Source organism: Myxine glutinosa, chromosome 1, assembly GCF_964187855.1.
Source record: "Myxine glutinosa chromosome 1, kmMyxGlut1.1, whole genome shotgun sequence".
Lineage (NCBI taxonomy): Eukaryota > Metazoa > Chordata > Myxini > Myxiniformes > Myxinidae > Myxine > Myxine glutinosa.
The window spans coordinates 90,454,970-90,471,708 of NC_136261.1; the positions used below are offsets into that span (position 1 = coordinate 90,454,970).

Below are 16,739 nucleotides of genomic sequence, written 5' to 3' on the forward strand. Positions count from 1 at the left end.
GTAGGTGTTTCATACCACTTTATAAGTGTGATAGATGAGAAATAAAATGAGTTGTCGTGCTCAGAGGTACTTTCACTGGACTACATAAACTTCACTGCATGACATAATGCAATTGGCATGGGGACACTTTTTATCCCCACGCTTAAATTCTTTTTTTATCCCCACGTCCATCCGTCCATCCATCTGTCCGTCCTTCACATTATCTCCTCCTAAATACCCAAACGGTTGAGCAGAACTTTAAATGTAAAGTTTATGATCATCACATGGAAAGAAGGTGGGAGAGCGGTATTTTTTTGCCCCAGCCCCTAGGGTCAAAAGATCAAATACCAGAAAATGTAATTGCGGGCACATTCTAAAACATTTTTTAAATGAAACTTTGGACATGCAATACACTTTTGGGGCTGCACGGAATATGTAAATATTTTTGGGATTTGACATCTGGTTCATGCTCTGGTGGGGTAAGGACTTAGGGGCACAAGGGTCAAAACAATAAAAAAAATTCACTCAAAATTTGATATTGGGTCATTTCTAGTGGAACCCTTTACCATCTTTCAACTTTGCTTTCGGTGGGAAGCGTGGGGATTTGCAAAGGTGTTCCATTGACTTTGCTCTCGTTGGTATTTAAACTGGAGACAATGATTGATTATTTGCATCATCTAAAATGTACAATGAAAGGAAATAAAACAATAAAGCCTAACATAACTATGGTGCCGCTAATAAGTAACCAAGTCACACGAAACAATGAGGCAGGCAAGGAGTTGTGACTGGTATGAAGCGCATGGTCGACGTGCAGCCTCAGGGAGAGCAGGATGAGGCATCCCAGGAGCAGGATGAGCAGGATGAGGATGCAAGGTGGCATCGACATCTCAAGGTCGAGCCATCCAGTCCCAGCATTGAAGCAAAGAGTTTGAGTGTCAATAGATGGTAACCATCTAAAGCCCAAGTTCAACTACAACTTCAAACACTACAACACAAACTACCACTCAAACTCAAAAACCAGAACAGCCACAGTCCTCATAAACTTTGGGTCCCCCTTCATACATGGCAGGTCCCAATTATTTCCCCTCCCCCAACCCCGTGGATGTGGGTGTTCCATCTTCTGGACAGTCCTGCCCACGGGGCAGCCCCATTAAAAGGTATTATGCCCCCCTCTCCAAGGCTCCGCAGCAGACCTAGCAACCATGGCCTGCGGTGAGGCGGCCAAATAGTCCGTGCTGTTTCCTCCTAAAGCACAATGCACTTTCCAGTTGTGCCTTTTTATTCCATAACTATACTACTCCTGGTCTTGCCTGATAAGAGGTTTTATATAATAAACTTACTTTTATACTGCTCTACAATTAACACTCACTGCATCCTCAGTACACGTTTAACAAGATGACTTATTCTGCCATTTTCCCTGTTCCATGAGTAATCCGAGTTACACGGTGACACGACCCATGCTATTCTTACCACAATCTAGCTATAGATCGCCACCCCTCCCTGCTTGCTTCACATAACAATATATGACAAGGCAATTCTCTGTAGGTATGTCTCTTCATTAGAGAATTGAATATGGCTAGGCAAATCTCCACCCAATTTTGATACATGTTAAGGGTATCCACGAACAGGTCAAGAACATCAAATAAGCCCCCCATCTCATTTAGGAATGGTATAACCTAATCCATGCACAGCTACCCAGTTGTACCATTGTCCAACAATGAGGACTTATGCTGACCCATGGTGAAATTTAGGCCCAAGACCAACTTGTCCTGGAAGTCTATCTCTCGATGTCTCCATGTCTCTCGGTCCCTGCTCTCAAATGTTGTGTTTGTGTCCTTCCCCCTCTCTCCCCATCTTGTCTACCGCTCCCGATGTTATATGTTCTATGTGTCGGTTTGTCTTTCTGTGTGATTAATGTTCGCTCTTTTAACGAGCCTCGATCTTGTATACAAAAAAAATAATAAAATAAAATATAAAAAAAAGTCCTTGGTGTCCTTGTGTTTTATACTTCTCCCACCCCCCCACCCCCCTTCCCATGCCTCCTCCCCCCAAGCCCTCTCCCTCCCATACACATGTCCCTGCTCAATGATATGAAGAAGGTAAGAAGGTAAGAACCCGATGTCCCTGCTCTCAAATGTTTGTTTTTGTGTGCTTCCCCTTCTCTCCCCATCTTGTCTACCGCTCCCTCCTTTTATATATTTTGTTTGTCTGTTTGATTTGTTTGTGAAATAAATGTTAGCTCTTTCACGAGCCTCGATTCTGTATACAAAAAATAAAAAATTTAAAAAAATTAAAAAAAGACGACGAGCATATTCTCATGCAGTTTTCGACCTTATCTGGATCAAGTATGTGTTGAACTGGCTGTAAAGTAAGAACTGGCTGTAAAATAAATGAATAAAAAACCACCTTTTAGAGGCCATTTTTCCCCGCAGAGCAGGGGTTGGCCTTTTTCGGGCACCGTGGTCCCCTTTTTGAAGCAATGTTTTTACGGCTGGATGCCTTTCCTGCCGCCAAACCCTGTTCGTCGCCTCTTGCAACACGCAGGGAATTACCAGTGAACTGGTACTCAATTTGCCGACCTCGGAAGGATGACAGGCTGAGTCCACACCCCTGGCGTTAATTGAGCATCAACCGGGATTCGAACCCAGGATCCGAGGATCCCAAGCCAGCACCCTAACCGCTAAGCCAACACCAGGCTTTAACTGGCTGTAAAATTACATCCAAAAAAAGATGTGAGGTTGTGCTTTGTGAAATCACGAAGTTACAGTGTTTCGTCTCATGTTCGCCTCTGTAAACCTACGAGGGGACTTCATTTTAGGGTGACATAGTCACTTTTTCGGTCTTCGAGGCTGGCCGATAGGCACAGTGTGACCAGAAGGGACGAGGTTCTCCTGACCGCGTGGCCCTCGACTCGGTGGGGTTTGTCCGCACAACGTGGGCGCATCAGGATGAACTTTAGCCGGGGAGCGTTTGGGCGCGTGGCGCAGCAGTTTACAGGTACTTTCTCGTTCATACGAGGATACTCTGGCAATCTCATTGTAAGTGTGAACGAATGTGGGGAATACAAGTCAAGTTCCATTTCTCCCCCTACCAATACCTCCCCCAACAGAAGCACCATCCCAAACGATACACACAGACAGACCGAACACCATCATCGGAGGGGACTTCAATGCCAAAGACAAGGCCTGGTACACCCATCAGCAACCAAACTCCAGAGGCCAAACAATAATTGCCAAACAACTAAATTCGTTATATATACTTACAGCTGTAACAATCCAGACCAACACACACACACACACAATCCTAATATTTGAAACACACTAATGTTAGAGATGTGCCAATTCACAGGTAAAACAAGTAATTGGCTACAATGGAGCAAAGGAGACCAAAACACCATTGCAGGGTGAAGAAGTGTAAACTCACCGGATTCCGCTTGTATCTCAATGTCTGCCTCCACGGTTGCCGATTCATCCTCATTTTGCTTTGTAGAAACGTGTGAAGAAGATTCTTCAGAAGCCAATATTAGTTTGGCCGTGCCAATGACATCCATTTCATCTGCAAACAATTTCATGCCATTCCAATGTAGTGGTGCCAAAGTCTGGTTTTGAGAAAATGTCCGTTCCCACTTTTTCCCAAGTTCCAGAAGTGATTAAACAACATACTATAAATAATCGGATAACACACTTAGTAATGGTAATGTTACACCCATGGTAATGTTACACAAAGTCAAATAGTCTATAGTGGCTCGGTGCTGTGATAATACATGGAAGAATTATGGTTTGCACCATTTGTACAAGTTTAACTGAACTTTTTAAGACACAAAATGAACACAAGAAAAATAGCAGTTTACAGGTACTTTCTCGTTCATACGAGGATACTCTGGCAATCTCATTGTAAGTGTGAACGATGAGAAATCAAAGGAGTTGACATCCTCAGAGGTACCAACAAACACTTTATTGCATGACATATTGCAATGACGGGACAATTGGTGATATTAACCCAGAGACGATGATTATTTACATAATCGCAAAACTGCTGAACCTTTTTGTTGCATAAACTACAGAAACAAAGTTGAATTACCATCGATTGTGTGAAGATGATCTGTGTTGATGTTTTACTCCAGTCCATGCTGGCTGTAAATTAAATCACACCAGATCTCACACCACTCAGAAATAGTACAGTGCATTCAGAAAGTATTCAGACCCCTTCACTTTTTTCACATTTTGTTATGTTGCAGCCTTATGCTGAAATCGTTTAAATTCATTTTTTTCCCTCATCAATCTACACTCAACACCCCATAATGCCAAAGAGAAAACAGGATTTTAGAAAGTTTTGCAAATTTATTAAAAAGAAAAAAGTGAAATATCACATTGACAAAGGTATTCATATCCTTTGCTATGACACTTGAAATTTAGCTCAGGTGCCTCCCATTTCTCTTGATCAGCTTTGACATGTTTCTACACCTTGATTGGAGTCCACCTGTGGTAAATTCAATTGATTGGACATGATTTGGAAAGGCACACACCTGTCTATATAAGGTCTCACAGCTGACAATGCATATCAGAGCAAAAACCAAGCCATGAGGTCGAAGAAAGTGCCTGCAGAGCTCAGAGACAGGATTGTGTCGAAGCACAGATCTGGGGAAGCCTAAAAAAAAATCACTGCTGCATTGAAGGTTCCCAAGAAAACAGTGGCCTCCATAATTCTGAAATGGAAGAAGTTTGGAACAACCAGGACTCTTCCTAGAGCTGGCCGCCTGGCCAAACTGAGCAATCGGAGGAGAAGGGCCTTGGTAAGAGAGGTGACCAAGAAGCCGATGGTCACTCTGGTTGAGCTCCAGAGATCCTGTGTGGAGATGGGAGAAACTTCCAGAAGGACAACCATCACTGCAACACCCCACCGATCTGGGCTTTATGGCAGAGTGGCCAGATGGAAGCCTTTCCTCAGTGAAAGACACATGAAAGCCCGCTTGGAGTTTGCAAAAAAAAGCACCTAAAGGACTCTCAGACTGTGAGAAACAAGATGCTGTGGTCTGATGAAACCTAGATTGAACTGTTTGGTTTCTTTGAGGATTATTGGGTATGTGAAGCTAGCCAAGTGATTTTTGGAAGCTTGAACTTGAGGCTGAGCGCAAGAAGTAAAGTTCTAGACTGCCACACCGGCACAGGAGGCCACACAACTGATACTAAAGGCCGACAGCATCACACATTGACCCTCTATCTAACCCAAGGTAAAGAAAAGGAATCAAAGCCCAAAAAAAAAAAAGCAACACCCGCAGAGAATTCAAATAAAACGGGAGATAAGGAAGGGAATGTGGTTCAGGCCCGTTTAAAGGGGCCGCCGGCAGTTTTATCCATGCTGGTGTGAGCGGTATTTCGTGAGAAGAAAAGAAAGCGGACCATCATCCCGCTCTGCAATTTTTTCTTCCTCAACCCTTTTCCTTTCCTCCAGCTCCTTCATGCAACAGGGCATGTCCATCATAGAATTTGTCGAAGTCGAGTCTTTCATACAAGAGCATGCTGAGTGAGACCACTCACACCATGAAGGACGAATCATTTCCACAGCGAAAGAGAATGGATGCCTTCTTCTTCATGTCTTTTTCTCTCTCCTTCCTTCAGCCGGAATGAAAAGGTTTTTTTGTTAATACCAAGTCGAGGCTCATATAAGAGCGAATACATAGAACATATAATAAAGGGAACAGGACACAAGAGGGGGAGAAAGCGGGGAGCACAAAAACAGAAGAGACATCAGGAGACCTGTGGAAGAGAGAGGGCTGGGGAAGGGTACACGGGATAAACAAGATGGACACGACTGGGCTTTCAGGAAAGAAAACAAGGAATTTGAAGGAGGTGGGGTTTGGGGTGGAATAATGGGTGTAGAAAAGATCAAGGTTTTTGATGGGGGAAGATATGAGATGGTGGCGAACAGCTATTTTAAAGACCTGGAGCGAAGAGTGTGATTGAAGAGAGTGTGGGAGTTTGTTCCAGAGGAATGAAAGAGTGAAGATGAGCAAAGAGTCATGATTTTGGAAGTTTCACCAGAAGAGGGTTGCTGGCAGATCTTGTGCATCCTGCAGAAATATTTGGGGGACAGAGCACAGACAGAGCAGGGGGGGCTAGGCCGGAGAGGAGTCGGTAGAAGACAGAAAGAACACCAACCTGCCTGCAGTGAGAGTTTGAGAGTTTTCCCATCAGCCCTCAGAATCAGCTTCATCACAGGAGATACCAATGATTCTAAAAGCTTTGGTTTCTACAGCGTGAAGCTGAGCTAGGTGTGAGGCAGGAGCACCAGCCCAGAGGGGAGAGCAGTATTCGACCAAAATGCGGATGAAAGCTTTGTATGTGGAAAGGAGCTCAGTTGTGCCAAGGAAGGACTTCGCACGACAGACGATGCCTAGGCTTTGGAGGCCAGCTTGGAAATGTGGTTTTCCCAGGAAAGATCATGGCAGAAAGTGAGACCCACAAGCTTGAGTGACAGAACTTCTTTGAGAGGATTGTTGAGAAAGTAGATGGGAAGGTTTTCCATTCAGACCTTTCAAATAGACAAAGTGAGAGTGCGAGACTTTTCAGGATTGAAAGACCTGTTCCAAGTGTTTGACCAGCTTGTGATTTTTTTTCCAGGTCCACAGAGAGTGAAGAGAGATAGAACAGCAGAGGGTGGAGTCATCAGCAAAAAGATAGAGGATTTTCCAGCGAGTCAGAGAGATCATTGATGCAGATTATAAAAAGGACAGGGCCCAGAACACTGCCTTGAGGAACTTCAGCTTGGACAGGAAGAGGAGATGAGAGAATTCCATTGAGCGCTACAGGTTGACTGCAACGGGGAGGAAGTCCGCGAGCCATGAGTGGAGATTTCGATGGATACCATAGGAGGAGAGTTTGGTGAGCAGGGTGGTGTGCCAGACCGTATCGAAGGTGCGCCCAGGAGGCGAGCGCCACGCAGTGGCGGTGCGTCAGGTAGGGCCCGTGACAGGTGGCGGCCCCCCTAGGGGGCCCTCCCCCGAAGGGGGCCCTGACCTGGAGAGCATGGTCCGGAGGCTGGTGGACCGGCGCCTGGCGGGATCTGGACCATGGCAGGCGGCCCCGGCGGTGGCACCCGGTGGGCCACGGCAGAGTACACCAATTCAGACATTTAGGGGGGGAAATTTGGAATACCGGAGGCAAGCACCTTACCAGGTGAGGTGCTATAATTGTGCTCGGCTGGGTCACCGTGCATGGGAGTGTAGAGCTCCACGCTGGGACGCTCCCCGACAGCCGATGCCCTCAACTCCGCCCCGTATTGATCGGCCTAGCCGACCTCAGACACTCCCCCGCCAGAGCCCGGGAAACTAGAAGGTGCCGAGCATGCAGGGCAGTGTTCGGCAGTAGGGGATGGAGAAGAGCCCTCATTGATGCAACAGTCTTTCATTGTGGCCAAATTGGAACAGGTAGCCTCACAATTCGATGCAAAATTGCCGGCGTGGGGGCAGACGCCGTTGTGGACACAGGAGCTAGCGCCACGATCATCAGCCCTGTGATCCTTAATTCGAGTGCAGACGGCTGGGATAAAATCCAGCGTCTGGAAAATCATAGCTTGCAGCTGGCTACCGGGGTAACGGCTCCGATCATAGGGCGTGGTTTTGTGACCCTCAAGTTGGGATCGGTAAAGAGAGAGATAGAGGTTTGGGTGGCGGAGGTGTGCGACCCATGCCTAATAGGGTTGGATTTGTTGACTGCCAGCGGTTGTAAAATCGACTTGTGCCGGGGGATCCTGCAAGTGGGAGTGGAAGAGCTACCATTGGAGGGGGTGAGCACGGCCGAGAGGGTGGAGCTAGAGGCTCCTGAGGCCGTGACCATCCCTCCGGGGGCCGAGGCCATAGTCCCGGCCCGATGGTCAGCTCGCCCAACATGGCAGGAGTCCTGCGGCCTGGTCGAACCGGTGGCAGCGCGATCCATACCTGGCTTAATCGTGGGCCGCACCCTTGTAAAAACGGACGGGCCGGTGGTGGCCATCCGAGTAATTAATATTAGTACAGAACCACGCACTATAGTGAGGAGCACGAAGGTAGCTGGCTGCACCCCAGTTAGAGAAGTCGCGTTAGTGAGGGGCGAGAACGTCCAGCCGAGCAGGCCCCAGGGGGAGCCTTCAATAAGTAGTAGGAATTGGCCCGATCCCATTTGCGAGATGGTAAATCGAAGTAGCGTAGAGTTGGGAGGTACCCAGAGGGAGGCCTTACACAAACTCATTGGATCCCATTTGGATCTCTTCTCCTTGTCCCCCGAGGATATTGGACGTACGGGCCTGGTGAAACATCAGATCCACACCGGTGAGGCCCGACCTATTCGTCAGCCCGCCCGACGGCTCCCTTGGAGCAAGAGGGAGGAAGCTGACGAGCAAGTAGAAAAGATGCTCGATGCAGGTGTCATCGAGCCCTCGGGAAGTCCCTGGATGTCACCTGTTGTGCTGGTCAAAAAGAAAGATGGGACCACGCGTTTCTGCGTGGACTATCGCCAGCTAAACAACGTGACACTCAAGGACTCATATCCCCTGCCAAGAATTGATGACACCCTCGATGCCGTTGCGGGCTCAAATTGGTTCTCAACTTTGGACCTCAAGAGTGGGTATTGGCAGGTGGAGATGGATAGGGCAGGGAAGGAGAAAACGGCATTTTCCACAGGAAAGGGGCTGTATCAGTTCACTGTGATGCCGTTTGGTTTGTGGAACGCCCCGCCACCTTTTTTTTTTTTTTTTTTTTTTTTTTTTTTTTTGTATACAAGATCGAGGCGATTAATGGAACATGTACTACGCGACATGCCATGGCAATCATGCCTGGTATACCTGGATGATGTCCTAGTACATGCCAAGACATTCCCCCAGGCTATAGCTAATTTGGACCAGGTGTTTGGGTGCCTCAGACAGGCAGGCTTGAAGCTGAGTCTGGGTAAGTGCACCTTGTTTGCAAGAGAGGTGGCCTATCTCGGTCACGTTATCGGTCGCGCGGGGGTAAAAACAGACCCAGGCAAAATTACAGCAGTAGAGGAGTGGCCCGCACCACGTACCATCAAGGAGGTGCGGGGATTTTTGGGACTCTGCTCCTACTACCGGCGCTTTGTGGCGAAATTTGCGGAGTTGGCCCGTCCCCTCCACCGGCTTACATAGAAGGGGACGCGATTTAATTGGACAAGGGAGTGCCAAGAGGCCTTCCTAAAATTGAAGGGGTGTTTGACATCCGCACCCATTCTAGCTTACCCCACTAGTGACGGGACATTTACCCTGGACACGGATGCAAGCCAGGAAGGATTGGGCGCAGTTTTGTCGCAGACACAGGAGGGCGTGGAGAGAGTGATTGCTTATTATAGTCGGGCCTTGAGTAGGCCCGAACGAAATTATTGCGTCACCCGCAAGGAATTATTGGCTATGACAGGAGGGCGTGGAGATGGGAAATGAACCATGTTGAAATGAACCAACTAGAACTGCCACTTTAAAACTGCTGGCAGTGATGACCGGTTTACTCGCACCCACTTTTGATGCAACCCCACTGTTGATACAACCCCACTTTTGATACAACCCCACTTGTGATACAACCCCACTTTCATTGGACATGCTTTGACACAACCCCCTTGGATACAACCCCGACACACACACACACACACACACACACACACACACACACACACACACACACACACACACACACACACACACACACACACACACACACACACACATCCCCCCCTACCCCCTCCCACACCCCTCCCCCCACACGCACACCCCTCCCCCCACACGCACACCCCTCCACACACACACACACACACCAACCCCCCCCCCCCTCCACATACACAAACACACCCCACCCCCAACACACACACACACACACACACACACACACACACACACACACACACACACACACACACATCCACACCCACACACAAACACACATATCCACACACACACCCCCACACCCCTCCCTCCACACACCCACACATATCCACACAAACGCACATCCCCTTCCACCCCACCCCCTCCCCCACATACACACACACACACACACACACACACACACACACACACACACACACACACACACACACACAAACACACGCACACATCTCTACACCCCCCCCCCCCCAACACACACACAAATCCCCCCACCCCTAACACACACACACACACATGCACACACACAACACACACACATACACACACACATCCCCCCTACCCCCACCCACACCCTCCCCCCAAACACACACACACACACACACACACACACACACACACACACACACACACACACACCACACATCCCCCCTACCCCCACCCACACCCCTCCCCCCAAACACACACACACACACACACACACACACACACCAACCCCCCCCCCCCCCACCTACACACACATATCCCTCCACCCCCACACACACACACACATCCCCCCTACACACACACACATACACCCCACCCCCAACACACACACACACACACACATATCCACACACACACACACAAACACGCGCACACACCTCCCCCCACACGCACACACATATCCAGACAAATGCACAACCCCCTCCCCCCACCCCCCAAGACACATCCCACACACACATCCCCTGACACACACCCCCACACCCACCCACCCCCCCAACACACACACACATCCCCACACACACACACATTCCCCCTACCCCCCACCCACATACACACACATACACACACACAAACACATGCACACGTCCTCCCACCCCCACCCCCAACACACACACACACACACACACACACACACACACACACACACACACACACACACACACACACACACACACACACACACACACACACACACACACACACACACACACACACACATCCCCCCACCCCTAACACACACACATGCACACATCCCCCCCACCCCCAACACACACACACACACACACAAACACACACACATACCCCCCCCCCCCACCCCTAACACACACACAAACACATGCACACATCCCCCCACCCCCCCCAACCCTAACACACATGCACACACACACAAACACCCGCACACCCCTCCCCCCACACGCACACACACCCCCCCCTACACACACACACGCTTATTTTTCAAGATATGCAGGTTGCAAGGTCAGACATATATATGGTGGCGGCCATCTTGGATTTTGACGTGGCGACCCAATTTACGATAGCGTTCTTCCTTATGCCTAGATACACCCACACACCAAATTAGAAGTTGGTGCTTTGCTTATTTTTCAAGATATTCCACTCACAAGGTTCAGACATATATATGGTGGCGGCCATCTTGGATTTTGACGTGGCGACCCAATTTTCGATAGCGTTCTTCCTTGTGCCTAGGTACACCCACACACCAAATTAGACATTGCTACTTCGCTTATTTTTCAGGATATGCAGGTTGCAAGGTCAGACATATATATGGTGGCGGCCATCTTGGATTTTGACGTGGCGACCCAATTTTCGATAGCGTTCTTCCTTGTGCCTAGATACACCCACACACCAAATTAGAAGTTGCTACTTTGCTTATTTTTCAAGATATGCAGGTTGCAAGGTTCAGACATACATGGTGGCGGCCATCTTGGATTTTGCAGTGGCGACCCAATTTTCAATAGCTGGCGCATGCGCAGATGGGTTGCACTGCGATGCCACTGAAAAGCGACTGAGAAAACCGCGCATGCGCAGATCGCGGACATGATTCATTTCGATTTCTATCTTTATTTAATTTCCGAAAAGACGTCTGCATTCGAAAATCGCGTGATGACATCACGACGTAAATGCATTTCTTCATATAACCTCAGATCGGCTGGATGGATTTTGACGAAATAAACGGCATCGTGTAGGGCATTTATTTGCGCAAATTTCAAGACCAATTACGACCATGACAGCCATTTCCTTCTCGCACAGCACCAAACATTCTAATGCGTCAATCCCGCCAACCCTGCGCATGCGCAGGTGGTGCAACAAAGCACTTAAACGCTGAAAAAATCGCGCATGCGCAAATGGTAGCGCTGGAGCGCAAGGTCACGTGTGGACGCGTACGTAATATGTGGATGGATGTTTGCACATGCGCAAATGCGCCACTGTATTTTCGTGTATTACGTACGCGCTTTGATGGGCTTACTTACAGTGAAATACGATCGAGTTAAAAAGTCAGAATTTGAGCAAATCTGTTTCATTCGTTTGTTAATATGCCTCATCTATTGACAAATCTGCAATTATAATTTTTTTTGAAGTTCAAATGACCGCGGGAGATCGCGTTATCGTGAGCACGTTCTGGAAAGACAAAATGGTGTGTTTCTTCTTCTTTCAACAATAAAGACTTATAGCTTCGCGAACGTACATCTCCGCCGTTGCGGAGAAAAATGGTTTTTTGTGTTTTTTCACGGAAAACAAGATGGCGGCCGAACCATGTGACGTATGACTTCGAAATTTTTTGCAATCTGAGTTTTTTTTAACTAAGCATCTGGGGAAAAAATCTCATTTTCGGGGGGAGAAAAATTGTGTTTGACGAATTCTAACCTCTTAACGTTAGCATTTTTTATATACTCAATACACATGTTTTTTGTTCCCATTGCAGAGTTCTTTAGAATGAGCCATTCCTCAAATTTTTCCATTGAGCCGTTTCGGAGATACAGAGGGGCAAAGTTGAAGGTGTTTTACAAGTTGGCGCCCATACCACGTGACCTATGACATCATCATTAGCATAAAAAAATTCTACGAGCTTAGCCGATCATTTGATGAAAATTTCCTGTCAATCCGACCAGCGGTTGCTGAGAAACTTAATTATGAATTTTTCGGAGGTGCAAAATAGGGCGGAAGAATAATAATAATAAGAAAAACTCTAGCAGTAATAATAGGTTACTCTCCATTTATGGAGAGTAAATGATGTAATGGTAAATGATAGTAAATGGTAAAAAAGGTGGTAAATGGTAAATGGTATGGTAATGGTAAAATGGTAAAATGGTAAATGGTAAATGGTAAATTTATGGTAAATGGAAAATATGTCATGGTAAATGTAATGTATGTAATGTATGTAATGTATGTGATGTATGTAAATGTATGTAAATGTATGTAATGGTAAATGGTAAATGGTAAATAAAAAAAAATGGTAAAATGGTAAAAATGATGGTAAAAAAGGTAAATGATGCCATGAACCATTTCCACCCGTACCTGTACGGGCGGAAATTTTTGGTTCGAAATGACCATTCCTCCTTGCAATGGCTCCTTCGGTTCAAGGAACCGGAGGGCCAAATTGCAAGGTGGTTGGAAAAGTTGCAGCAGTACGATTTTAATGTGACCCATAGGGCTGGGAAGGCCTATGGTAATGCGGACGCACTCTCTCGGCGTCCTTGTCTGGGGGAAAACTGCAAATTTTGTGCGAGACACGAGGAGAGGGAGCAATTGGGCGATTCTGCCCCGATCCTCGTCGTCCGTGCAACCCGGGTGAAAGGGCCAATTTTGCCACTAACCGCAGATGAAGAATTCGGAACTTTGGCGTGGAGCACGGCCCAGCAGGAGGATCCCATCCTGGGACCGGTGTACAAATGGGTCAGATTGGGGCAGAGACCTAAGGGGGAAGAGGTCAACCCCCTCGGGGCACAAACAAAGGCGTATTGGGCTCAGTGGCAGACCCTGGAGTTGAAAGGCAACATCTTGTATCGCAAGTGGGTGGAGGTTCCCTCTGATAGAACTTCCTGGCTGGTGATAGTCCCTGACAAATTTAAGAACGTCATATTACAACAAGTGCATGGTACCCACTCCGGCGGCCATTTGGGCAGGACAAAGACAACATCTCGGGCCCGCCGGAGGTTCTATTGGGTGAATATGGGGCGCGACATACAGGACTGGTGTCGGAGATGCGACGCCTGTTCTGCCAAAAAGGGACCAGCACGGAGGATGAGGGCCCCCCTTCAATTACACCAGGTGGGGGCCCCCCTTGAGCGGGTGGCTATGGATATTCTCGGACCACTGCCCCGCACCCGCCAAGGTAATAAGTACATCCTCGTTGTAATGGATTATTTCACCAAGTGGCCGGAGGCCTACGCCTTCCCCAACCAAGAAGCCGGGGTGGTAGCGCAGGCCTTCGTGGAAGGATTTGTATGTTGACATGGGATTCCACAGGAGCTGCACACTGATCAGGGACGAAATTTTGAAAGCCAATTGCTAAAAGATGTGTGCAGACTCCTGTCAATTCGGAAAACATCGACCACGCCCTTGCGGCCACAATCTGACGGGATGGTGGAAAGATTCAACAGAACATAGATTCAACAGAACATTGATACAACAACTAGCATTGTTCACCACCACCCGTCAGGATGACTGGGACGAACATCTCCCGTACTTGTTGATGGCCTACCGAACCAGCCAGCACGGGGCCACCGCATGCAGTCCAGCATTGCTTATGTATGGGCGGGAGTTGCGGGCTCCCGCCGACTTGCTATGCGGTCCCGTGCCAGACACCACAGATACACCGCCGAGGGAGGGTTACGCACGTCACCTGGAGGAAGGCATGGAGCGGGTCCATGCCTTCGCCCGCCGCCAGCTCCATCTGGCGGGGGCCAAGATGAAGCGCAGGTACGACCACCAGAGTCCGGGGTGCCAATACGCTCCGGGGATGAAGATTTGGTTCTTTAATCCCCGGAGGCGGAAGGGTAGGTGCCCAAAACTCACCTCCCCCTGGCAAGGCCCGGGAGTCGTCCTGTCGCAAGTCTGTGCCGTGGTCGTAAAGATCAAAATGGGGCCACGAGCCCTCCCTCGGATCGTCAATGCCGACCGGATAAGACCTTACGCCGGCGAGCAGGCGCCCTCGTGGATTGCCTCGGCTCTAGATGCCGAGGCAGGACCCAGTACCTCTTGCGAAGGGGGCTCGTAGTGTCAGAGGACTGGGGGGTGATACGGGAGATGCCCGATGTGGAGGAATGGCAACTCTGCCATCCCTCACATACCGGGCACATGAGCTATAGTTTATGGGGTTTGGCAGTGTAAGCTCGCCGAGGGAGGGTTTGGATAATGGATTAGGGATCTAGAGAAATGACAATAGGTAACGGTAGGGTTAAGTAGCGACATGATACCTGTAGTAGGGGACGTAGGTAGATTAGTTGGATGATAATGACGAGGGAGCGCAATAATATAAGGGGCAACTGGGAAGCGCGAGTTTTAGAAGGGCACCAGGTGGATCAGATGGTGCCGTGTGTGTGAGAATCTTTGTGTTGAGCAAATGAGGCAATGCTCGTGAATGGTGCCGTGTGTGTGAAGGAGGTGATGGAGCAGCGTATTGTGAAAAGTGTGAGGTGATTGTGAGTTGTATTGAATGAAGAAGCCTGGGAGGAAAGGAGGGTGCAAGAGCCACCAGGTGTGTGTGAGCACAGGTGTGCAAGTGAACAGGTGTATGGAGAATGGTTGTGTGAAATAGCTAGTATGGAATGGAGTATGGAATGGATGGTGTGGAGTGAGTAGTGTGGAAAACGTGGAGTGGAGTGGTTGGTGCGAAGGGAGTGGATGGGGAAGATGGACCCCTATCACAAATATCCGGGGAGGGTAGTTTAAGAGTAAGTAGAGGGTATAGGTAAATTGTGGTGGATATTGGCATCTGTGGTGCGTGTGGTAGAATGGTGTTTGGATGGATGCATTAGTGACGTGGAAATGGCTGGGCGTGTGGCCTGTTAGTGTGTATGGTTAAATGGGCACTCCGCCACTGTGAGGATGTCGGCCAGGTGAGGCTGCAGGTGGGCTCTGGGAGACAGTAGAGTTGTTCAGTGGGGCCCGAGGATCCGGAGGATGGACCTGGGTAGCCCAGTGCCAGAGAGGGCACCGAGGGGGTAAGTGCCAGAGAGGGCCTTCCCCAGTTAGATAGGTTAGGTTAAGGAGCAGGTAAACTCGGAGGCAACTGCAGTGGCGGAGGTGTGCAGGTGAGTAGACCTGCTAGGGGAGCCACACGACTTAGCCCCAAAATTGTGTGAAGGCACAGGGAGTTGAATCGGGGGAGTGAGACCCCAAATTGGTGAGCACCACAGTTTGGTCAATGGGAGCTTGGTTTTTAGAACCGCATAGAGTAAGATGGCCAATGGTTTGGCAGGGAAAGACCCCGGGTTGTGTAAAGTGTGTTGATGTCATTTAGAAAGTAGTTAGGATTAAAAATCTCCTCGCACCATCTGCATCCACTCACCTGAGGTGACGACAGTGCTCCACGCCATGCCATGGTTTGTTTATCTTTTTGTGCAAATGTTTTGGAGTGTAAGACACATCATGACGTGGGTGAGACATTGTACTTGGTATTCCATCTCTTCCTCCTTAAGAGGGATTGATGATGAATTTGGTGATGGCAAATTTGGTTTCAGAGGGATTGGTAATGAATTTGGATTAGCGGAGATATGAGGAAGACCAGACGATAGAGACGAATTTGTAAATTGTTGTGTAAATACGGGGTAAGGGGCGAGGGTAGAGTAGGTGATGGGGGGGGGGGGGTGTGGGGGGGGGACGTGCGTTAGGGACGGGCTTTCTCCACTCGATCTCCAGCACCTCACCTCTGCATTGCCTTTATTGATGTGTACCCTTGCGCCCTTACCCATCGCTGACTCTGCTTTGTCTCCCTCCCCACCCATGGACCGTGCTCTCTGGGCACTGAGGGAGAGCATGCGGGAGCTGCATCTGTGTGCCCGAGCCGCCGCTGCCAGCTGCCTGAATCGATGCACCACCTTATGGACCACACGTTTGTGGCTAAGCACCACACCCCTATGGACCACGGTACTGTAGCCGAGCACCACTGATGGACC

At 48.8% G+C, this 16,739-nt stretch overlaps 1 protein-coding gene across 3 annotated transcripts in view; it reads right to left on the reverse strand.

Annotated features, from left to right (window-relative positions):
- The window catches only part of LOC137426087 (uncharacterized), a 185,108-nt gene that overhangs the window by 46,352 nt on the left and 122,017 nt on the right, over positions 1-16,739 (reverse strand). For all 3 annotated transcript variants that reach the window (XM_078774541.1, XM_078774562.1, XM_078774533.1), the window contains one exon: positions 3,403-3,534. In XM_078774541.1, coding sequence (XP_078630667.1) covers positions 3,403-3,534 — 132 coding nt within the window. The remainder of the gene's footprint in view (positions 1-3,402; positions 3,535-16,739) is intronic.